The sequence below is a fragment of the Jaculus jaculus genome, chromosome 2 (assembly GCF_020740685.1).
Source record: "Jaculus jaculus isolate mJacJac1 chromosome 2, mJacJac1.mat.Y.cur, whole genome shotgun sequence".
Lineage (NCBI taxonomy): Eukaryota > Metazoa > Chordata > Mammalia > Rodentia > Dipodidae > Jaculus > Jaculus jaculus.
This window is the reverse complement of record NC_059103.1, coordinates 115,730,206-115,754,809: the sequence shown is the minus strand read 5'-3', so window position 1 is coordinate 115,754,809 and position 24,604 is coordinate 115,730,206. Positions and strand designations below refer to the sequence as shown.

General features: G+C 39.9%; 1 protein-coding gene across 2 annotated transcripts in view; it reads left to right on the top strand.

Moving 5' to 3' along the window:
• Nucleotides 1-24,604, top strand: part of Cops4 (COP9 signalosome subunit 4) — a 42,118-nt gene that overhangs the window by 3,238 nt on the left and 14,276 nt on the right. For both annotated transcript variants that reach the window (XM_004653394.2, XM_045144517.1), the window contains exons 2-8: nt 856-935; nt 4,719-4,870; nt 5,326-5,429; nt 6,445-6,598; nt 8,464-8,614; nt 23,141-23,311; nt 23,806-23,921. In XM_004653394.2, the coding sequence (XP_004653451.1) occupies nt 856-935; nt 4,719-4,870; nt 5,326-5,429; nt 6,445-6,598; nt 8,464-8,614; nt 23,141-23,311; nt 23,806-23,921 (928 nt within the window). The remainder of the gene's footprint in view (nt 1-855; nt 936-4,718; nt 4,871-5,325; nt 5,430-6,444; nt 6,599-8,463; nt 8,615-23,140; nt 23,312-23,805; nt 23,922-24,604) is intronic.

The following is a 24,604-nucleotide window of genomic DNA, read 5'->3' as shown; positions in this document are numbered from 1 at the left end:
AATCCCAGACAGAGGTAGGATTGCTGTAAGTTCAAGGTCAGCTTGAGACTCCATAGTGAATTCCAAGTCAGCTTGGGCTAGAATGAGACCCTGCCTCAAGCAAAACAAAAACAAAACAAAACAAAACAAAAACTTTAAAGACAAAAATGTTACTTTGGATTCAGTAACATAGAGTTATAGATTTCACATTTTCTGCTGATGGGTTTGAAAATTTAAAAAAGAAAATTCTGGTGTCCAGGGAATTTAACCTCTGTAGTTAAAGGCACATCCTTGCAAAGCCTACTGGTCCAGGTTCAATTCTCCAGTACCCATGTAAAGCTAGATGCACAATGTGGCATGTGCATCTGGAGTTAGTTTGCAGTAGCATAGGTCTTGGTATACCCCATACTCTCTCCCTTTCCCTCCGTCAAATAAATAAAAAATATTTTTAAAAAAGATTCAGGTGTGCTGTGCAGAAAACTAAAGGTGACACCGTAGAATTACAGATTTAGTATGTTTTGTGATGGGCTGGAAACGTAAAAAAGTCTTTGGTGTCCCTTAAAAAAAAAACAAAAAACAACTACAAACGAAAACATCACGAAATAGGGCAAATAGAAATGAATAATTGGGCCTGGTATGGTAGCATTCCTGTAATCCTAACATTTGGAAGCTAAAGCAGGAGGACCAAGAGTTCCAAGGTAGCTGGGCTACATAGGAAATTCAATGCCATCTTTGCCTATGTAGGGAGTTTGTGGGAAGCCTCGTCTATATCATAGTTAAACTATTACTAAAAACAAACAGATGAATAAACTGAAGTTGCATTAGAAAATAGAGTACCCTCTGGACATTTCTTTTATTTATTTGGTATTGTTTTAGGTATCGTCAGATCCTGGAAAAAGCCATTCAGTTATCAGGGGCAGAACAACTAGAAGCACTGAAAGCTTTTGTGGAAGCAAGTAAGTGGAGTGGCAAGTCCATGTCTGTCTATTGCTGACCTAGTCCTAGTCTCACGTCTTGTTTTATAACACACTATCAATGTGAAATGTACTTTGCGATGGATTTATTCCAGAATTTAAACTGTAGGTTATTATTTTTCAGTTGAATTGTCTTCGGAATTGAAATCCCAACAGGGTTTTGTATAGCTTTGATATAGTAACTATTGAGAGACAGTATAGTATGTAACGACAATGGTTTGGGTTCAAATCCTGGTGTGCTAGTTTGTGATATTGGGTGAGTGATTTAAAATCTTTGTGTATCTTGTACTTACTCTGTGGAATTGTTAGGAGGTTGAGTTAGTAAACATAATAAAGTGTTTGGAATACTATTTGGCATATAAATGTGTACTCTGAATTTGCTGTTAATAACATTCTTTTTGAATGGAACTAGAAATTTCCATGTTTCAGTACACTTTTCCCCATTCCATGATTTCAAACATTTTCAGTTTTCTAGAAATTACTCAAAATTTAGGCTGAGATTCATTCTAAATTAAAACATTAATGATCTTTGATTGTGTTTTATAGTTTGCCTCACATATATATTAGAACATAAGCTGTTCTAATCACCCTGTGACTAGATAAGATAGATATAAGTATATATTGTAAAATCAAGCTCAGGATTAAGTGATTCCCCATACCCAATCAGGGCAGTTAGCTGTTAGTGGCAAGGCCAGATTAGAAACTAGGTTCTTGGAGCTGGAGAGATGGCTTAGCAGTTAAGGCACTTGCCTGTAAAGCCCAAGGACCCAGGTTCGATTATTCCCCAGTATCCACTTAAAGCCCAATGCACATGGTGGCGTGTGCATTTGGAGTTTGTTTGCAGTGGCTGGGGGCCCTAGCATCCTTATTCTTTCTCTGTCTTTCTCGCTCAAATACATAAAAAGAAAAAAAAAATTAAAAAAGGAAAAAAAAAAGAAACTAGGTTCTTGAGTGCTTTAATCCCAATGGCTAGGAGGTAGAAGTAGGAGGATTGCTGTGAGCTCAAGGCCAGCCTGAGACTACATAGTGAATTACATGTCACCCTGGGCTAGAGCAAGACCCTATCTTAAAGAAAAGAGAAATTAGGTACTTTGTTTTAGGTTTTTATTTTCTTTATTTACTTTTATTTCCCAGAATAATACTAGTTTGTCTAGAAATTTCATAGCATGTACCCATTTGCAACTGTAGTAAACCTCTTTCTCTATTATATCCAGTAATGAATCACAATTAATATATTATAAATTAATTAGAAAACCTTTTTACTCTCTGTAATGTGAGGTCAGCTGTCAGTAGATTCAGAAAAATAGTTCAGAATAGCTTATTAAGAACGTTACACAAGGAACAACAACAAAAAAAACCACATTACATTAGGGCTGGAAGATGGTTTGGTGGTTAAGGTGCTTGCCTGCAAAGCCAAAGGACCCAGATTCAATTCCCCATGACTGATGTAAGCCAGATGCATAAGGTGGCCCATGTGTCTGGAGTTTATTTGCAATGGCTGGAGGCACTGGTGTGCCCATTCTTTCTCTGTCTGCCTATTTTTCTCTTTCTTTCTCTCATACATAAGCAAGGCATGGTAGGGCACACCTTTAATTCCAGCACTTGGGAGGCAGAGGTAATAGGATTGCTGTGAGTTCAAGGCTACCCTGAGACTACATAGTGAATTCTAGGTCAGCCTGGGCTAGAGTAAAACCCTACCTCAAAAAACCAAAATAATAATAATAATAATAATAATAACAACAACAACAACAACAATAATGGAGCTCAGTATTAGAGTCCTTATCTAGTATGCATGGGTTCTTGGGGTTGATTGATCCTCAGCACTGAAAACATATATATTCATGCAATAATGGTGACAATAACTAAGGCTTATTAAGCACTCAGTGCGTGTCAGGTGCTGTTTAAAGTGCTTTGTGTGTATTATCCCATTGAAGCTTCCACCATGATTTTATAAGGTAGGTGGTAATGCCTGTATCTTACAGATGAGGAAGCAAACAGAATGAATTTCTATATAATCAAAGATGCTAGAATCAGTGTTGTTTTAGAGCTTTCACTGCTAATCACATAGAATAATACCTCTATAGATGATGTTGATACACTTTATGCTGGCAAAAATTGGTTTTATTGGGAAAGTTCAGATGATGTAGCTGCTGTGACAATGCTTGCTTTATTTACATTTCATGAACATTATTCCACTGTTGTTTTTTTGGCTCCATTTAAAAAATATAAAGTTTTAAATTTTATTTTTTATTATTGCCAACTTCCATAAATATAGATAATAAGGGGGCTGGAGAGATTGGTTAGCGGTTAAGGCATTTGCCTGCAAAGCCAAAGGATCCCAGTTCGACTTTCTAGGCCCATGCAAGCCAGATGCAGAAGGTGGCACATGCATCTGGAGTTCGTTTGCAGCAGCTGGAAGCCCTGGTGCGCCTGTTCTCTCTCTCTCTCTCCCAAGTAAATAAATGAAATAAAATATATTTAAAAAATCATTTTAAAAATACAGACAATAGGGCTGGAGAGATGGCTTAGCGGTTAAGCGCTTGCCTGTGAAGCCTAAGGACCCCAGTTTGAGGCTCGGTTCCCCAGGACCCATGTTAGCCAGATGCACAAGGGGGCTCACGTGTCTGGAGTTTGTTTGCAGAGGCTGGAAGCCCTGGCGCGCCCATTTTCTCTCTCCCTCTATCTGTCTTTCTCTCTGTGTCTGTCGCTCTCAAATAAATACATAAATAAATAATTAAAAAAAATACAATAAACCATGACAGTTCTCTCCTTTCTCACTTTCCCCTTCAAAACTCCACTCTCCATATCTCCTCCCTTCCAACCACTCTTTTATTTTGAGGTCATCATCTTTTCCATATATTACAAAATATTTATTTATTTAAGAGAGAGAGAGAGAAGCAGATAGAGGAAAATGGATGTACCAGGGTTTCTTGCCTCTGTAAACAAACTCCAAATGCATCCACCACCTTGTGCATCTGACTTACATAGGTATGGGGGACTTGAACCTGGGCCCTTACGCTTCACAGGCAAGCACCTTAACTGCTAAGTCACCTCTCTGGCCCATCCCATTTTTGGATCTATTTGGGACATAAGCACGTAAACAAGACATAGTTGCTGTGTGCCTTCACTTTGTAGAGGCATTTAGAAAAGAAAGGAAAGCATAAAATTCTCAACTATTAAAACTTACCTGGGTATGGTGGCACATGCCTTTAATCCCAGTACTCAGGAAGCAGAGTTAGGAGGATCACAATGAATTCGAGGCCAGCCTGGGACTACCTAGTGAATTCCAGGTCAGCTTGAGCCACAGTGAGACCCTACCTCAAGAAAAGAAAAAGAAAAGAAAATAACTGCCAGGTGTGGTGGTGCACGCCTTTAATCTTAGCACTTGGGAGGCAGAAGTAGGAGGATTGCCCTGAGTTGGAGGCCACTCTGAAACTACGTAGTGAATTCCAGGTCAGCCTGGGCTAGAGCAAAAGAAAGGAAGGAAGGAATGAAAGAAGCTCCAAAATATTTTTCTTTCCAATCATTTCTGTTCCTTAGAAAAGTTGCAGAACTTTTACTATTTTATTGTACTAATAATGTAATCAAGTAAATTTCAGTAACATAAGATACATAACATAAGATGGTAAGGGTAGGGAAGTTCCTGGATAATACATAAAAAGCTGCCCTCATTTAGAATGCTTTTATTAACTATTAATTTTAAATAAAATCTAATGAAAGTTTATAAATTGTTCATTTTTTTATCTTTTATGTTTTTAAAACAAGTGGTAAATGAGAATGTCAGTCTTGTGATCTCACGACAGTTGCTGACTGATTTCTGCACACACCTGCCTAACCTGCCTGATAGCACAGCCAAAGACATCTATCATTTCACCTTGGAAAAGATCCAGCCCAGAGTCATTTCATTTGAGGAGCAGGTAAAAATTGAGAGCAGTAGATTTTGATTGTACAATAATAGCAATTGTTTTTACAGTCTACTGTTATTAACTCTTTAAGGAAGACAATTAATTGGTTTTATTTCTGCTTTTTATAAAACGGTTCTGGACAACATTTATAATTTAAAGTCAAATAAATATTAGACTGTTGTAATCCCAACTGGAGTTTTATTTAGGTTGAAAACATAGGAAAACTACCATAATGGATGCAGCAACATAAAAGCAAAATTTAATATGTAACTAAAATATTGCCATAGTTCACTATTTTGATATCTGTGAACACAAACTTTATAGGAAGATTTGGATGATCTACATAAACTTTTACTATTTACTTTTTAGTTTACTAACTGAATACGAACATTGTCACAGTAGATGAACTCATGTATTTAGTTACTGTGTATGTTAAAATAACTTAACATGTGTACTTACTGTTCTAGGTTGCTTCCATAAGACAGCATCTTGCATCTATATATGAGAAAGAAGAAGATTGGAGAAATGCAGCCCAAGTGTTGGTGGGAATTCCTTTGGAAACAGGACAAAAGTATAGTAAATAGTGAATATTGGATGAATATATATAAAAGACATAATTGCTCACTCCTTAGCAATCCTTGTGCAAAAAATGGAAAACTTAATTAATTTTACAGTATGTTAGAAGGTGATAAGTGCTATGGAGAAAAGAAAAGTAAGAGGTCAAAGTGGAGACAAGTGTGTGTACCATTAAAGAGGGTGGTTGAGGTGGTAGGCTGGCCCTGATGCCGTTTATTTTTTTTCTTCCTTTCTTTCTTTCTTTTTTTTTTTTTTGAGGTAGGGTCTCATTCTAGGTCAGTTTGACTTGGAATTCACTCTGTAGTCTCAGGGTGACCTTGCACTCATAGCAATCCTACCTCTGCCTTCTGAGTGCTGAGATTAAAGACGTGCACCACCATGCCTTGCCTGATGCCATTTTCTCAAGGCCTAGGTAGTGTTGAATGAGTGGTTATGAGTTAGCTGAGAGCAGAGCATACTCGATAGCCCTTAGGATTGGTAATGCAAAGGTCCTAACATGATAACATGCCTATAGTGCTTTCCAAAGAACAAGGTGGCCAGTGTGGGTAGTGAACAGAGTGAAATCAGATTATATGTGTCTTCTCAACTATTGTTCAGTATTTTGATTCAAAGATAAATGAGAGTACATGGGAGTGTGCCTTTGGAGAGTTTTGAAAGGAAAAGTGACATAAAGTAATTGATGTTTTCTTTTTCAATATATATATTTTTCAAAAAATAATGTATTTTGGTTTTACTTTTTTTGTTGTTTGTTTGTTTTTTGAGGTAGGGACTCTAGTTCAGGCTGACCTGGAATTCCCTATTTAGTTTCAGGGTGGCCTTGAACTCACAGTGATCCACCTACCTGTGCCTCCTGAGTGCTGGGATTAAAGGCGTGCACCACCTCGCCTGGCCAATCTGTAAACATAATAATTTCTTTATATTAACACATCATATAAGAAGAAAACATTTTTATTATTCCTAAATTTTTTCCTGATAAAATATTGATTGTTTGTTTTTCTTATATACCCTAGACAATACAATGTAGATTATAAGCTGGAGACTTACTTGAAGATTGCTAGGCTGTATCTGGAGGATGATGATCCTGTTCAGGCAGAGGCTTACATCAATCGGGCATCATTACTGCAGAACGAATCAACCAATGAACAGTTACAAATACATTATAAGGTAACAAATGAGCAAATTTGGAATTAATTTTGTATTGGTAATGGATGGTATCATACTAAAATGTTCCAAAACATCTGATGAATAAGGATTTAAAATTTATTTTTATTTTTATTTACTTATTTAAGAGCAACAGACACAGAGAGAAAGGGAGATAGAGAGAGTGTATGCACCAGGGTCTCCAGCCACTGCAAACGAACTCCAGACGCGCGTGCACCCCCTTGTGCATCTAGCTAACGTAGGTCCTGGGGAACCGAGCTTCAAACTGGGGTCATTAGGCTTCACAGGCAAGCGCTTAACCGCTAAGCCATCTCTCCAGCCCAAATTAGTATTTTAGAAATTCTCTTTTTTCATAAGACCATCGTAAGAGGAGGACAAGATCATGACATCAAAATTAAAAGACACTGATTGAAATGGGGAGGGGTTATAATGGAGAATGGAGTTTCAAAGGGGGGAGGGAGGATATTACCATGGGGTATTTTTTTTTTTTTATTAACATTTTCCATGATTATAAAATATATCCCATGGTAATTCCCTCCCTCCCCACCCCCACACTTTCCCATTTGAAATTCTGTTCTCCATCATATTACCTCCCCATTACAATCATTGTACTTACATATATACAATATCAACCTGTTAAGTACCCTCCTCCCTTTCTCTTCCCTCTATGTCTCCTTTTTAACTTACTGGCCTCTGCTACTAAGTATTTTCATTCTCATGCAGAAGCCTAGTCATCTGTAACTAGTATCCACATATGAGAGAGAACATGTGGCGCTTGGCTTCCTGGGCCTGGGTTACCTCACTTAGTATAATCCTTTCCAGGTCCATTCATTTTTCTGCAAATTTCATAACTTCATTTTTCTTTACCGCTGAGTAGAACTCCATTGTATAAATGTGCCACATCTTCATTATCCACTCATCAGTTTCGGGACATCTAGGCTGGTTCCATTTCCCAGCTATTATAAATTGAGCAGCAATAAACATGGTTGAGCACGTACTTCTAAGGAAATGAGATGAGTCCTTTGGATATATGCCTAGGAGTGCTATAGCTGGGTCATATGGTAGATCAATCTCTAGCTGTTTTAGGAACCTCCACACTGTTTTCCACAATGGCTGGACCAGATTGCATTCCCACCAGCAGTGCAGAAGGGTTCCTTTTTTTCCACATCCCCGCCAACATTTATGATCATTTGTTTTCATGATGGTGGCCATTCTGACAGGAGTGAGATGGAATCTCAGTGTAGTTTTAATCTGCATTTCCCTGATGATTAGTGACGTAGAACATTTTTTTAGATGCTTATATGCCATTTGTATTTCTTCCTTTGAGAACTCTCTATTTAGCTCCATAGCCCATTTTTTGATTGGCTTGTTTGATTCCTTATTATTTAACTTTTTGAGTTCTTTGTATATCCTAGATATTAATCCTCTATCAGATATATAGCTGGCGAAGATTTTTTCCCATTCTGTAGGTTGCCTCTTGGCTTTTTTCACTGTGTCCTTTGCAGAGCAAAATCTTTGTAATTTCATTAGGTCCCATGGGGTATTTTTTTATAATCATGGAAGTTGTTAATAAAAGTTTGGGAGAAAAAAAAAAAGAAATTCTCTTTTTTGTCTCTTTTTTTTCCCTCTGTGTGTGTGTGTGTGTGTGTGTGTGTGTGTGTGTGTGTGTGTGTGTGTTTGAGGTAGGGTCTCACTCTAGCCCCCGACTGACCTGGAATTTACTATGGCCTCGAACTCACAGCAATCCTCCTACCTCTAACTCCCAAGTGCTGAGACTAAAGATAAAGATGTATGCCACCATGCCCTTTTTTTTTTCCTTTGGCTTCTGAACTGAGTTTTCCCCTAATTGAAACATTTTTCCTTTATAGGTATGCTATGCACGTGTTCTTGATTATAGAAGAAAATTCATTGAAGCTGCACAAAGGTACAATGAGCTCTCTTATAAGACAATAGTCCACGAAAGTGAAAGACTAGAGGCCTTAAAGCATGCTTTGCACTGCACCATCTTAGCGTCAGCAGGTAAATGTAAATATGCTTAAACGAACTTAGTTGTCTTTGCCTGATACTTTTACAGTAGTTACTGGTGGAAAATTTATCAAGAAACTATTGTAAAGGATGTCTTAAAATAAGTTTGGTAAGTTTAGTTTAAATATAAAAACAAAAACAGGAAATGATTTGTTGACTTAATTTAATGTGCCTGTATCAGTCTATTACCCATAAGTTAGTAATTAAAAAATGTAAAGTTGTGATTTTTTTTTTCAAGATAGGGTCTAGCCCAGGCCAACCTGCAGTTCACTATGTAGTCTTAGGCTAGCCTTGAATTCACAGCAATCCTCCTACCTGTCCCTCCCAAGTGTTGGGATTAAAGATATGTACCACAATGCCTGACAGAAATTTTTTTTTTTTTTTTGGTTCTTCAAGGTAGGGTCTCACTCTGGGTCAGGCTGACCTGCAATTCACTGTGTAGTCTTAGGGTGGCCTCAAACTCACGGCGATCCTCCTACCTCTGCCTCCTGAGTGCTGGGATTAAAGGCGTGTGCCACCACGCCAGGCTTAGACATTTTTTTTTTTTTTTTGGTTTTTCAAGGTAGGGTCTCACTCTGGCTCAGGCTGACCTGAAATTCACTCTGTAGTCTCAGGGTGGGCTCAAACTCTCAGCAATCCTCCTACCTCTGCCTCCCGAGTGCTGGGATTAAAGGCGTCCGCCACCACGCCCAGCTGACAGAAATTTTTTTAAAACAAACTCCAGACACATGTCCCATCCTTTGCTTCTGGCTTTGTATGTCCTGGAGAGTAAAACCTGGTCCTTTGGGTTTGCAGGTGAGCGCCTTAACTGCTAAGCCATCTGTGCAGCCCTTGCTTTGAAATTTCAATCAACAAATGATATAAAATTAAAGAATTATACATAAGGAAGTAAGAATTAAAATCTGAAAGTTGATCATATAGTAATTAATATATTACTTTTGAACTTTTTTGTTTTTTTGAGGTAGTCTTACTCTAGTCCAGGTTGACCTTGAATTAACTGTGTAGTCTCAGGGTGGTCTTGAACTCACAGCAATCCACCTACCTCTGTCTCCCGAGTGCTGGGATTAAAGGCATGAGCCACCACACCCACCTGGCTTCCTTTTGAACATTTTTAACCTCAGGTCTCAGTTTTAGACCTGGCATTCATCTTCTTTTTCAGCAAGTATAATTCTAAAAAGAAATTGTATATAAAACGCTTGGTTTATAAAGTGGGGAGGACCATTAGGAAAGAATGTAAATTCTAAACAATGATTTTTTAAATGATTATGAAATCTTCATTTTCATTCTTTTTATTTGGGGTGGGGTGTTTTCAAGATAGGGTCTTACTCTAGTCCAAGCTGGCCTTGAACTCACTGTATAGTCTCAGGCTGGCCTTGAACTCACAGCTGTCTTCCTACCTTAACCTCCCAAGTGCCGGCATTAAAGGTGTATATCACCACACCTGCCTTTTTCTTTTCTTTCTCCAGTTAGGGTCTTGCTGACATCCTGGCTGACCTGGAATTCACAGTACAGTCTCAGGTGTGGCCAAGAACTCACAGCAGTGCTCCTACCACTGCCTCCCAAGTGCTGGGATTAAAGGAGTTTGTACCACCATGCCTGGCTTGTTTTTTCCTTTTTTTGTGTGTAAGAGAGAGAGAGAGACAAGGATTAAGAGAGAATTGGTGTTTCAGGGTTTCAGTCACTGTACTTGAACACCAGATACTTTCGCACTTTTGCCACCTAATGGGCATGTGTAAGCTTGCTCTTGCCTCACCTATGTGCGTCTCGCTGACATGGATTTAGAGAGTCAAACCTGTGTCCTTAGGCTTTGCAGGTAAGCGCCTTAACCACTAAGCCATCTCTCCAGCCCTTGGTTGTATTTTTGTTTTTTTTTTTTTGAGAGGGAAAGGCAGAGAGAGAGAGAGAGAGAGAGAGAAGGTTGTGGGTGGGAGGGGGATGGGCGTGCCAAGGCCTCCAGCCATGGCAAAGGATCTCCAGGCCACCTTGTACATCTGGTTTATATGGGTCCTGAGGAATTAAACCGGCATCCTTTGGCTTTGCAGGCAAATACCTTAATCGCTGAGCCATCTTTCCAGCCCTTTATTTATTTATTTAAATATTTAAAAAATTTATTTATTGGAGACAGACAGGAGGAGACAGAAAGAGTGAGTGAGTGGGCACAGCAGGGCTTCTAGCCACTAAAAATTAACTCCAGATGCATGTGCCACCATGTGCATTTGGCTAAGGTGGGACCTGGAGAATTCAACCTGGGTCTTAGTCTTCATAGGCAAGTGCCTTAACTGGTAAGCCACCTCCAGCCCTTACTTGTTTATTTGCAAGAGAGAGAGAGAGAGAGAGAGAGAGAGAGAGAGAGAGGGAGGGAGAGGGAGAGAGAGAATGGGAGTGCCAGGGCCTCCAACCACTCATTGCAAAGGAACTCCAGATACATGCGTCACTTTGCACATCTGGCTTATGGGGGTCATAGGGAATCAAAATGATACCATTTAGCTTTGTAGGCAAACACCATAACCAGTAAGCCATCTCTCTAGCCCTGTTTCATATTTTTTAAACTAATTTATTTTTTATTAACAACTTACATGATTTTAAACAATATCCTATGGTAATGCCCTCCCTCCCCCCACTTCCCCTTTGAAACTCCACTTCTCCATCACATCCCTTCCTCCTCTCAATCAGTCTCTTATTTTGATGTCATCATCTTCTCCTCCTATTATGATGGTCTTGTGGATAGTGTCAGGAACTCTGGGGTCATGGATACCCAGGCCATTGTGTCTGGAGGAGCATGTAGTAAGGAGTCCTACCCTTCCTTTGGCTCTTACATTCTTTCTGTCACCTCTTCCACAATGGACCCTGTGCCTTGGAAGGTGTGATAGAGATATTGCAGTGCTGAGCATTCCTCTGTCACTACTTCCCAGCACCATGATGCCTTCTGAGTCATCCCAAAGTCATTGTCATCTGAAAAGAGAAGGTTCCCTACCAAAACTGAGAGTCGTGTTAATATATGGGTATGAACATTAAGACAAGTGCTTACTGGGCAGTTTGATGAGCACAGTATATACATTTAGCCAGACAATAGCAGACGTTACACTCCTAGGGCTCATGACTACCCCTGTTGTAGGTTTTCAGTATCAGGGACGTATTCCCTCCCATGGAACAGGCCTCCAGTCCAATTAGAGGGCAGTTGGTTTTCTCCAAACAGACGTGCCACTATTTCACCCATTGGCTCATTTGGCCTAGATGGCCAAATACAAGGTTTGCTATGTCTACTGTTGAGTATCTTCTCTGGTGATTTCTCTCTCTCCCATTGCACTCCATGCAGCATGGCTTTTCCCAGCTTTCTGTCAGCTGATCTACATGGAGGAGGTTTTCAGCTCAGTTCCAGCAGGATTTCTCAGTGACCTTGCAGCCCAAGTATGTGGAGTCTTCAGAAATAGGGTCTTATCTCTTCCTGGTGGGAAACCAAGGGCCTTACCAATGGCCTATAATGTTTTGGGGATATCTGGGACCTCCCTGGCCAAAATCTCACTGGAAGGTACCCCATCCCTGGCACTAAAAATTTTCTAGTAGTAATCTAAACCTCTTGAATGTTCCATTGTCCAAAAAAGTAGTTTCCATATGATTTATTTATATCCTTTTAGATTTTGATAAGCCTTCCTTCCCCTTTCCTTAACTGAATCTCTTCCCCTGACCTCACTTAGGCCTTTTCAACCCCATTAATCTGTCCTACTTACATATATACAATACCATCCTAGTAAGTCCTCCTCTCCCTTCCTTTCTACTCCCTTTATATCTCCTTTCTAGCTTACTGGACTCTGCTTCTGAGATTTCTTCCTACTAACATAGAAGTCCAATCATCTGTAGTTAGCATCTACACATGAGAGAAAACATGCGACGCTTGGCTTTCTGGGCCTGGGTTACCTCACTTAGTTTAAGCCTTTCCAGATCCATCCATTTTCCTGCAAGTTTCCTAATTTCATTTTTCTTTACTGCTGAGTAGAACTCTATTGTGTAAATGTGCCATATCTTCATTATCCACTCATCAGTTGAGGGACATCTAAGCTGGTTCCATTTCAAAGCTATTGTAAATGGAGCGGCAGTAAACATGGTTGAGAAAGTATCTCTAAGGTAGTGAGATGAATCCTTAGGATATATTCCAGGAGTGCTATACACGGGTCATATGGTAGATCTATTTTTAGCTGTCATAGAAACTTCCACACTGATTTCCACAATGTCGGGACCAGATTGCATTCCCGCCAACCATGTAGAATGGTTCCTCTTTTTCTGTATCCTCGCCAGCAGTTATGTTCATTTGTTTGATGATGGTAGCCAATCTGACAGGAGTGAGATGGAATCTCAATGTAGTTTTATTCTGCATTTCCCTGATGACTAGGGGTGTAGAACATTTGTTTTTGTTTTTTTTGTTTGTTTGTTTTTTCTAGGTAGGGTCTCACTCTAGTCCAGGCTGACCTGGAACTCACTATGTAGACTTAGGGTGGCCTCAAACTCTCAGCAATCCACCTAACTCTGCCTCCCAAGTGCTGGGATTAAAGGCGTGCGCCACCACACCTGGCTGGGATGTAGAACATTTGTTTTAGATGTTTATATATCATCTGTATTTCTTTTGAGAAGTCTCTTTAGTTCCGTAGCCCATTTAAAAAAATATTATTTATTTATTTAAGAGAGAAAGAGGGGGAGAGAGTGAGAGAATGGGCACACCAGGGCCCCTAGCGACTGCAAAAGTACTCCAGATGCATGAGCCGCATTGTGCATCTGGCTTATGTGGGTTCTGGGGAATCGAACCTGGGTCCCTTGGCTTTCCAGGCAAATGCCTTAACTGCTAAGCCATTCCTCTAGCCCCATAGCCCATTTTTTAATTGAGTTGTTTGATTTCTTACTATTTAATTTTTTTTAAAAAGGATTTATTTTTTTAATTAATTATTTATTTAAGAGTGACAGACACAGAGAGAAAGACAGATAGAGGGGGAGAGAGAGAATGGGCGCGCCAGGGCTTCCAGCCTCTGCAAACGAACTCCAGACGCATGCGCCCCCTTGTGCATCTGGCTAACGTGGGACCTGGGGAACCGAGCCTTGAACTGGGGTCCTTAGGCTTCACAGGCAAGCGTTTAACCGCTAAGCCATCTCTCCAGCCCACTATTTAATTTTTTGAGTTCTTTCTGTGTCCTAGGTATTAATCTTCTATCAGATTTATAGCTGGTAAAGATTTTTTCCCATTCTGTAGGTTGCCTCTTTGCTTTATCCACAGTGTCCTTTGCAATACAAAATCTTTGTAATTTCATGAGGTCACAGCAGTTAATCTGGTTTTATGGCCTGAGCAGTTGGGGCTATATTCAGGAAGTCTTTGCCAAGACCAACACGTTGAAGGGTTTTCCCCTACTTTTTCCTCTAGCAGTTTCAGAGTTTCAGGTCTGATGTTAAGGTTTTTAATCCATTTGGACTTAATTCTTGTGCATGGAGAGAGAGAAGAATCTTATTTTCATCCTTCTACAGATATATATATGCTGTTTTCCCAGCACCATTTGCTGAAGAGGCTGTCTTTTCTCCAATGAGTATTTTTGGCATTTCTATTAAATATCAGGTGGCTATAGCTACCTGGACTTAACATCTGGGTCCTCTATTCTGTTCCATTGATCTACATGTCTGCTTTTGTGCCAGTACCACGCTGTTTTTGTTACCATGGCTCTGTAGTGTAGGCTAAAATCAGGTATGATGATACCACTAGCCTTATTTTTGTTGTATTCGAGATGTTTTGTGATTCCAAATGAATTTTTGGATTGCTTTTTCTTATTTCTGTGAAGAATGCTTTTGGAATTTTGATGGTGATTACATTAAATGTGTAGATTGCTTTTGGTAAGATTGCCATTTTCACAATATTGATTCTCCTGATCCAGGAACAAGGGATGCTTTTCCATTTCCGTGTCTTCTGCAATTTTTCGCTTGAGTGTTTTAAAGTTTTCATTGTAGAACTTCTTCACTTCCTTGGTTAGGTTTATTCCAAGGTACTTTATTTTCTTTGATGCAATTGTGAATGGGAGTGATTCTCTGATTTCATCCTCTGTGTGTTTGTTTTTAGCATATAGGAAGGCTACTGATTTCTGTGTATTGATTTTGTATCGTGCTACATGGCTATAGGTGTTTATAAGCTCTAACAGTTTGCTGGTAGAGTCTTTAGGGTCCTTTAGTATAGAATCATGTCATCTGCAAATAATGATAACTTGATCTCTTCCTTTCCAATTTGTATCCCTTTTATGTGTGTCTCTTGCCAGATTGCTATGGCTAAGACTTCCAGTAATATACTACATAAAAGTGGAAACAGTGGACACCCTTGTCTTGTTCTTGATTTTAGTGGAAAAGCTTCCAGTTGTTCCCCATTTATTAATACATTGGCTGTAGGCTTGTCATAAATAGCCTTTATTATAGTAAGATATGTTCCTTCTATTCCCAGTGTCTGTAGGACTTTTATCATGAAGGGATGTTGGATTTTGTCAAACGCTTTCTCTGCATCTAATGAGATGATCATGTGGTTTTTTTCCTTCAATCCATTTATATAATGTATTATATTTATCAATTTGTGTATGTTGAACCATCCCTGCATCTCTGGGATAAAGCCTACTTGGTCAGGGTGAATGATCTTTCTGATATATTCTTGTATTCTGTTTTGTTGGGAATTTTTACATCTATGTTCATGAGGGAGATTGGCCTGTAATTTTCTTTTTTTGTTCTTTCTTTGCCTGGTTTCGGTATCAGGGTGATGCTGGCTTCATAGGAGTTTGGTAGGATTCTTTCTTTTTCTATTTTATGGAAAAGCTCAAGAGCAATGGTGTTAGTTCTTCCCTGAAAGTCTGGTAAAATTCAGCGTGAATCCATCTGGGCCTGGACTTTTCTTAGTTGGGAAATTTTTGATAAGTGCTTGGATCTCCATGCTTGTTATAGGTCTATTTAAGTGAGTAATCTCATCTTGACTTCATTTAGGTAGGTCATATAAATCAAGGAAATCATCCATTTCTTTTAGATTTGCCTATTTAGTGCAGTATATGTTTTTATAGCATGTCTCTATGATTTTTTCAATTTCTCTGGTGTCTGTTGTGATGGTGCCTTTTTCATCTCTAATTTTATTCATTTGTGTCTCTTCTCTCTTTCTTTTGGTTAGATTTGCCAAGGGTTTATCAATCTTGTTTATTCTTTCAAAGAACCAACTCTTTGTTTCATTGACTCTTTGGATTGCTTTTTTGGTTTCTATTTCATTAATTTCTGCTCTAATCTTTATTGTTTCTTCCCATCTACTGATTTTCAGCTTGCCTTGTTCTTCTTTTTCCAAGGCTTTAAGGTGAAGCATTAGGTCATTTACTTGCTGCCTTTCTAATTTCTTAATATAGGCACTTAAAGCTGTAAATTTCCATCTTCATTGTGTTCCAAAGGTTTTGGTATGTTGTTGTGGTGGTTTGATTCAGGTGTCCCCCATAAACTTAGGTGTTCTGAATACTAGGGTCCCAGCTGATGGAGATTTGGGAATTAACGCCTCCTGGAGGGAGTGTATCATTGGGGGCCGGCTTATGGGTATTAAAGCCAGTTTCCCCTTGCCAGTGTTTGGCACACCCTCCTGTTGCTGTGTTCCACCTTATGTTGGCCACGGGGTGATGTCCACCCTCTGCTCATGCCATCGGTTTCCCCTGCCATCGTGAAGCTTCCCCTCGAGCCTGTAAGCCAAATAAACCTCTTTTTCCCAGAAGCTGCTCTTGGTTAGGTGATTTCTAACAGCAATGCGACCCGGACTGCAACAGTTGTGTTCTCATTATCATTGGACTCTATGAAGTTTTAGATTTCCTTCTTGATTTTTTCATTGATTCATTCATCATTTAGTAGTGTATTGTTTAGTTTCCATGATTTTGTGTATTCTCTGTAGCTTTTCTTTTTTTTTTTTTTTCTGTGGTAGGGTCTCACTCTGGTCCAGGCTGACTTGGAATTCACTCTACTCTCAGGGTGGCCTTGAGCTCACAACGATCCTCCTCCCTCTGCCTCCCGAGTGCTGGGATTAAAGGTGTGCACCACCACACCCGGCACTGTAGCTTTTGTTGCTATTGATTTGTAGTTTGACTCCACTGTGGCCAGATAGAATGCAAGGAATTATTTCAGTTTTCCTGTATTTGTTAAGATTTGCTTTGTGTCCTAATATATGATCTGTTTTAGAGAATGCTCCATGTGCTGCTGAAAAGAATGTGTATTATGCAGTTTTTGGATGAAATGTCCTGTATATATCTGTTATGTCCATTTCTTCTATGATCTCATTTAATCCAGATGCCTCTGTGTTTATTTTTTGCCTGGATGACCTGTCAATTGATGAGAGTGGGGTGTTGAAGTCACCTAGTATAATTGTGTTTGGTGTTATCTGTGAGCTTAGTTCTAATAGCGTTTGTTCGATGAAGTTGGGAGCCCCCATGTTTGGTGCATATAGGTTTACGATTGTAATGTCCTCTTGTTGGAGTGTGCCTTTAATCAATATAAAGTGACCTTCCTTATCTTTCCTAATGTTGGACTGAAGTGTACCTTGTCAGATACTAGGATAGCAACCCCTGCTTGTTTTCTAGGCCCATTTGCTTGAAACACTGTCTTCCACCCTTTCACCCTAAGATAGTGTCCATCCTTTGTAGGGAGGTGGAGAGATCTGTGCAATACCTCAATCTATAAATATCCTTTTCTTGGTCTGGAGAGGTGGTTCAGCACTTAAGGCACTTGTATGCAAAGGCTAATGTCCTGGGTTCCATTCCTTAGTACCCATATAAAGCCAGATACACAAAGTGTCACATGTATCTGGAGTTTGTTTGCAGTGGGTAAAGGCTCTGGTGCATCTTTTCTCTCTCTGTCTGTGCTTTCAAATTAATTAAATTAAAAATTATTTAAAAAATCTGTGCCGGGCTTTCATTTTTATTTTTCTTTATCACCTGTTTTGGTATCACAGTATGATTATTTTTCTGTATGTATAGCATGTATATATAAAACGTGGTGGCACATGCCTTTACTCCCAAGCATTCAGGAGGCAGAGGTAGGAGGACTGCCATGAGTTCTGAAAATCCATGCTGGGCCTAATGGCTCATGCCTTTAATTCCAGCACTTGGAAGGCAGAGGTAGGAGGTTTACTCTGTGTTCGATGCGAGTGTGAGACTACACAGAGAATTCCAGGTCAGCCTGGGTTACAGTGAAACCCTACCTTGAAAAACAAAAGAACAAAAAAGTTTTTATAAATCATTTTCTCATTTCCTTTAATAAAATGATGTACTCACTAATAATGTTTGGTTCTTTCCTTGCATTGTGTGCTTCAGAATACCAACGTGTTGATTCTATTCTTCAATGTAAGCTTTCATTTTTATTTTCCTTTATCTCCTTTTTTTGTATCACAATATGATTATTTTTCTGTATGTGTCGTATACATACATAAAAAGTACATACATATCAGAAGTGTTCAGCTAAATGAATTTTCATAGAATGAACACCTTCATGTAACTCGTACCCAGAACAAGAAACAAAATATTACCAGGACTCCAAAAGCTTCCTTAATGCTTCTCTTAGTTACTAGTGCCAACCTCTTACCCTGTGAGAACAATCACTAATATGTATTAGCTTTACCTGTTTTGTTTTTGCAAGCAGTGAGAACATAAGACATATACAGAGGGAGAGAGAGAAATAAAGAGAAGGATGTGTTGGAGCCTCTTGCTACTACAAACAAACTCCAGATATATGTGTTACTTTGTGCATCTGGTTTTATGTGGTTACTAAGGTTACTGGGGAAATCAAACCCAGGCTGGTAGGCTTTGCACAAGCAAATGTGTTTAACCACTGAACCATCTCCCCAGCTTTTGAGTTTTTTTTTTAACTTTTCAAAAATGTTTATTTTTTGGGGGGGGGGAGAGAAAATGGGTGTACCAGGGCTTCCAGCCACTGCAAATGAACTTCAGATGCATGTGTCATAATGTGTTACCTTGTGCATTTGGTTTATGTGGGTCCTGGGGAATCGAGCCTTGAACCAGGGTCCTTAGGCTTCAAAGGCAAGTGCTTAACTGCTAAGCCATCTCTCCAACCCTTGGTTTTAATCTATATATAAATGAAGCCATATAGTGCATTTATTCTTGTCTTGCTAAACTACAAAATTTATCTATATTGTTATGTCTAGTTGCTCTTTATTTTCATTGTTATATGCTAATCCATTGTATAAGAATACCACAATTTACTGCCTTTGCTTGGCTTCTCCTGATTAGCTATTAAAGACAAGTACTAAGCCGGGCATGGTGGTGTACTCCTTTAATCCCAGCACTTGGGAGGCAGAGGTAGGAGGATCGAAAATGCCTTATGTTGTATGAGGCATGGGTTCAGTCCCCTGCACTTGGGGGGAGTGGGGGACAGTCCTGAAAATGATACCTTACACCATCTTGTATTTCCCCTGACCTAGACTCGATTACTGTATTTTTCAAGGATTCTTACTTCTGTTTAATAGAATATCATGATTTTGACACAAGGTGCTCACTGTTACTAGATATCCTTGTGGTTAGTCTCTCTCATTCTGTAGGCTGAGAAATATAAATATAGTATTTTTCTTTTCTTTTTTTTTGAGTTAGAGTCTTGCTCCAGTCCAGGCTGACCTGGAATTCACTATGTATTCTCAGGGTATCCTCAAACTCATGGTGATCTTCTTGCCTCTGCCTACCAAGTGCTGGGATTAAAGGTGTGCGCCGCCATGCCCAGCCTAGAAATATAAATAAAAATGTGAGTGTATTGAATTTATTTATTTGCAACCAGAGAGCTAGAGAGAAAGAATGGGCATGCCAGGGCCTCTTGTATATATGCATGCATGTATGCATTTGTTTGCAAGGGAGAGAAAGAGGCAGATAAAGAGAAAGAACATGAGTGTCAGGGTCTTTAGCCACTGCAGATGAACTTTGGACACATGCCACCTTGTACATCTGGCTTCTTTGGGTATTGGGGCATCGAACCTGGCTCCTTCGGCTTCACCGGCAAGTGCCTTAACCACTAAGTCATCTCTCCAGCCCATGCCAGAGCCTCTTGCTACTGCAAACAAACTCCTGTTGTGCGACTTTGTGTCTCTGGCTTTACATAGCATTGCAATCAGATTTGCATTGCTTGCAGAAATCACCTAACCCAAGAGAAGCTTGTGAGGAAAAAAGTTTGTTTTAGCTTACAGACTTGAGGGAAAGTACCATGATGGCAGGGGAAAACGCTGCTATGAGTAGAGGGTGGACATCACCTCCTAACCAACATCAGGTGGACAATAGCAACAGGAGAGTGTGACAAACACTGGCAAAGGGAAACTGGCTATAATACCCATAAACCTACTCCCAAAAACACACTGCCTCCAGGAAGTGTTAATTTCCAAATCTCCCATCAGCTGGGAACCTACCATTCATAACACCTAAGTTTATAAGGGCTACCTGAGTCAAACCATCACATTCTACCCTTGGCCCCCATAAACTGATAACCATGCATAGAATAAAATGCAATGCATTCATCCAACTTTAAAGGACTCCATTGTTTTTATCACTTCCAGTATGTCCAAACATTCCCATAGGCCAAAGTCTTTTAACTGAGTCATAATTACCTCCTCCCCCCCCCAAAAAAAAACATTATGGCACAGAGTGAACAGACTACAAAAGATGGCATTGGACATAGCAAAGAAATATTAAACCCAGACAAGATTTTAACAGGTCCAAGTCCAACAACTCTAGCCAGTGACCAATCTCAATGTCCAATAATTCTAACCATCAACCCATCTTTGGAGTTCCAGTTCCGCTCCTCCAGCTAGACTACTCACAGTCCTGGAAAACTTCATCTGAGGCAGGCAGCTCTTCTTAGTAGCCATCTTGTGGTCTGGGTCTCTACTGCAACCCACAGTCCATCCTCAGGACTCCATCGTGTCTCCATGCAGGCATCCAGCAAACCTGCTTCTCTCTGCCCGTGGCTGTTTCCAAAACACAAGACTGTGTTGCAAATTCAATGACCCTCTCTTTCCTGTATTTCTTGTACTCCGTAATACCAGGTGTGATGCCAATTTGTTAATCCAGAGGGGGAGTAACACAGACTTTGAAGAATAGGACACACTTTGAGCATTCAGGCCTCTTCAAAAGACTGTACATCCTTCTTGTTGCCCCAGTTCCGGTCTGCTGGCCCAATATAATTGCATATAATTGCACCTGAACAAGCAAAAATTTCAGCCCAAAGATTTCATTTCTGTGCAATATGCCTCTGCACACACTAGTCCATTTCTATGCAACGCAACCCTGCACAAATTCTTAGGACACAGGCATAACAGCAAGCCTCTCACACAAACTGCTTCTAGCCCAGTCCAAGCAAACCTCTTTCTCACCCTCAGAAGTCAAACATCACAGTCCATAGTTCTTACCTCATTCATGTCTTTCAACTCTGACCAGAGTAGCCCATCGAGCTGTACCTTCAGCACTGCAAGGTGTCTCTTAAGCCAAGATTTCAAATTTATCCACATTCTTCTTAAATCACCTCCAAAAGGGCAAAGTCACATAGTCAGGTATCTAGCAACAAATGACACCACTCCTCAGAAACAACTTTACTGTTGCAGTCAGGTTCACATTGTTGGCAGAAATCACCTGACCAAGAGCAGCTTGTGGGGAAAAAGGTGTATTTTGGTTTATAGACTCGAGGGGAAGTGTCCTGATAGCAGGGTAAAATGATGGCATGAGCAGAGGGTGGATATCACCTCCTCACCAACATCAGGTGGACAACAACAGGTAAGTATGCCAAACACTGGCAAGGGGAAACTGGCTATAACACCCATAAGCCCATTACTAACATTGCACTGCCTCCAGGAGGCTTTAATTTCCCAAATCTCCATCAACTGGGAACCTAGCATTCAGAACACCTAAGTTTATGAGGGATACTTGAATCAAACTACCACACGTGGATACTGGGCATTTGAACCTAGGCTGTCAGACTTTGCAAGCAAGTGCCTTTACCCACTGAGCCTAACACTTACTGTATTTTAAAATAAAAGGCTGATTGATTGTATTATTTCCATTGATATTTCTGGTTGAGATAGTATCTCACTGTTTAGCTCAGGCTGGTCTGGAACTGACTATGTATGTAGCCCAGGCTGGCCTCAAACTCAGTCCTGCTTCAGCCTTCCAAATGCTGGGATGACAGAAGTGTGTCACCATGCTAGGTGAATGAATTTTCTGTTACTAACAAAATAATGCATGTTCGTTACATTAAATATAAATAAGAAGAAAATGTAAATCATATGTGCTTCCATCTACTTGTAACATTTGCTTTTTAAAAATTATTTATTTATTGAGAGAGAGGCAGATAGAGAATGGGAGCACAAGGGCCTTTATCCACTGCAAATGAACTCCAGACTCAAGCACTACCCTGTGCATCTGGCTTATGTGGGTACTTGGGAATTGAACCTGAGTCCTTAGGCTTTGCAGGCAAGTGCCTTAATCACTAAGCCATCTCTCCAGCCCATAACATTTGATTTTTATTCCTGGTCTTTATATATGAACATTCAGTTATCTTCATTATCTGTAGATTCTATGTTTGGGGAACTGCCGTATTCTCAAAAATTTGTTTTCATAACCCAAAGTCAGTACTCCCAATACTCTTGTATTTGTAGACACGTTCAGAGGAGAAAAATAAAAGTTAGTTCTCTAATTCATGTTTCAAGTTGAGACTGGGATAGCAGAGGCTTGGCTTTTCTGTCTGAGGCTGTAAACAAGCCTCCTTTCTGTGGACTGTTCAGGAACACATATTTCATACTTTGAGCCTTTTGATTTTGCTACTTAAAATGGCCCCCTGCCATAGTACTACGGATCTTTCTAGCATGTGGGTTTTTTGGTGGGTAGAGGACTAGGGAGGTAGAGAAGGACTTACAGTGTAGCCCAGGCTGGCCTTACACTGACAGCAATCCTGGGTCAACCTCCCTAGTGCTGAGCATGCAGGTTTGTGCCACCATGCTGTCTTGTGTTCTTAAATATAGGGTGCTTAATGTGCATACAGAGAGCATTTATGTGTTAGATAAGCTTTATTTAGGCAGTTATCTTGTTGACTGTGAGTCATTGTTAATGGGGTCACAATTACACTAAATAGAGTTTCTAAAATTAAACAAAATCACAGATTGACTAACAAAAATATGACTAGAGCAGGGCATGGTGGCACAGGCCTTTCATCCCAGCACTCGGGAGGCAGAGGTAAGAGGATCCAAGTCAGTTTGAGGTCAGCCTGGGCTAGAGAAGACTCTACCTCGGAAAAAAAAAAAAAAAAAAAAGAATGACCAGAGATTCACAAGAATCGTTTCCCATAGAAGTGGGGTGAGCATTCTCGCCCTAAGGGAGGCAGTGACCTCGCAGAGCAGTATCATGAGTGACGAGGATCGACTATGTATTGTAGTAGGCAAAATGGAATCATAAGATGTGCTTATTTTTCATGTAAGAAGCATTGTGAAAATATGTGATGCTCCTGTGTCTCTCTTAGGACAGCAGCGTTCTCGAATGTTGGCTACTCTTTTTAAGGATGAAAGGTGCCAGCAACTTGCTGCGTATGGGATCCTAGAGAAAATGTACCTAGACAGGATCATCAGGGGAAATCAGCTTCAGGAGTTTGCTGCCATGTTGATGCCTCACCAGAAAGCAACAACGGCTGATGGTAATGGTCATGTCTTACATGCGAGTGGCATGGAATTTTTGGGTACAGGCTAGTGAAAAGTATGCTAAATTAGAAGCATCTTGCTGGTTTTTATATTTGCTTGCTTGTGTGTGGGGGAGGGGGACATACACACCTGTGTGTGTGCCCTTTTGGCACTCCATACATTCACCTCCAGTAGGGTCTTTTGCCTGTGGAGGCTGGAATGGGATGTTGGCTGAAACCTTGGATGAACCCGCCGATGAACCAATTCATCATTCTTCTTCCTGGTCTTGCATTGAAGCCAAGTTTCCTTTTTACTAATTCCAGAGCTTTTGTTTGGGTTTTTCTTTTTCTTTCTTTTTTTTTCTTCAAGGTAAGGTCTCACTATAGCCCAGGCTAACCTGGCACTTACTCTATAGTCCCAGGTTGGTTTTGAAATCATAGTGATCTTCCTAACTAGCCTTTTGAGCGCTAAGATTGTTTCAAATATATAATTATCTTATTATTTATTTAAGGTTCCAGCATCTTGGACAGAGCTGTTATTGAGCACAACTTGTTGTCAGCAAGCAAGTTATATAATAATATTACCTTCGAAGAACTTGGAGCCCTTTTAGAGATCCCTGCAGCTAAGGTATTTTCTTTTTTCTTTCTTTTTTTTTTTTTTTGCTTTTTCGAGGTAGGGTCTCACTCTAGCCCAGGCTTCCTGGAATTCACTATGGTGTCTCAGGGTGGCCTCGAACTCACAGCGATCCTCCTACCTCTACCTCCCAAGTGCTGGGATTAAAGGCGTGCACCACCACGCCCGGCTAAGGTATTTTCTTAATTCCAGTACTTTTATAAAGGGAAGTTAAGACTTAGAAGTACTAGTAAATGGAAAATGCGTAATTGGTAATTGTTAGCAAGTACGACAAAAAATGCACATTTAAAGCTTTAATTAAAAGGAAATAAATAATTGCTTTCATGCTAGTATAATAATGAGGTTGCCTTAGTGGCTTTTAAAGTTGTATTTAGGGCTGGAGATAATGGCTTAGTGGTTAAGGCGCTTGCCTGCAAAGCCAAAGGACCCAGGTTTGATTCCCCAGGACCCATGTTAGCCAGATGCACAAGGGGCGCATGCATCTGGAGTTTGTTTGCAGTGGCTGGAGACCCTGGCACACCCATTCATATTCTCTCTTTCTGTGTCAAATAAATAAATAAATAAAATATTTTAAAATTGCATTTAATGATAAGTTAGTAGGAAGTAAATTTTCTAGTAATTCCAAGTTAAACTCGTTTCAGAAGAATATCTTTACTTAGTATGTGTTTAAATTCATT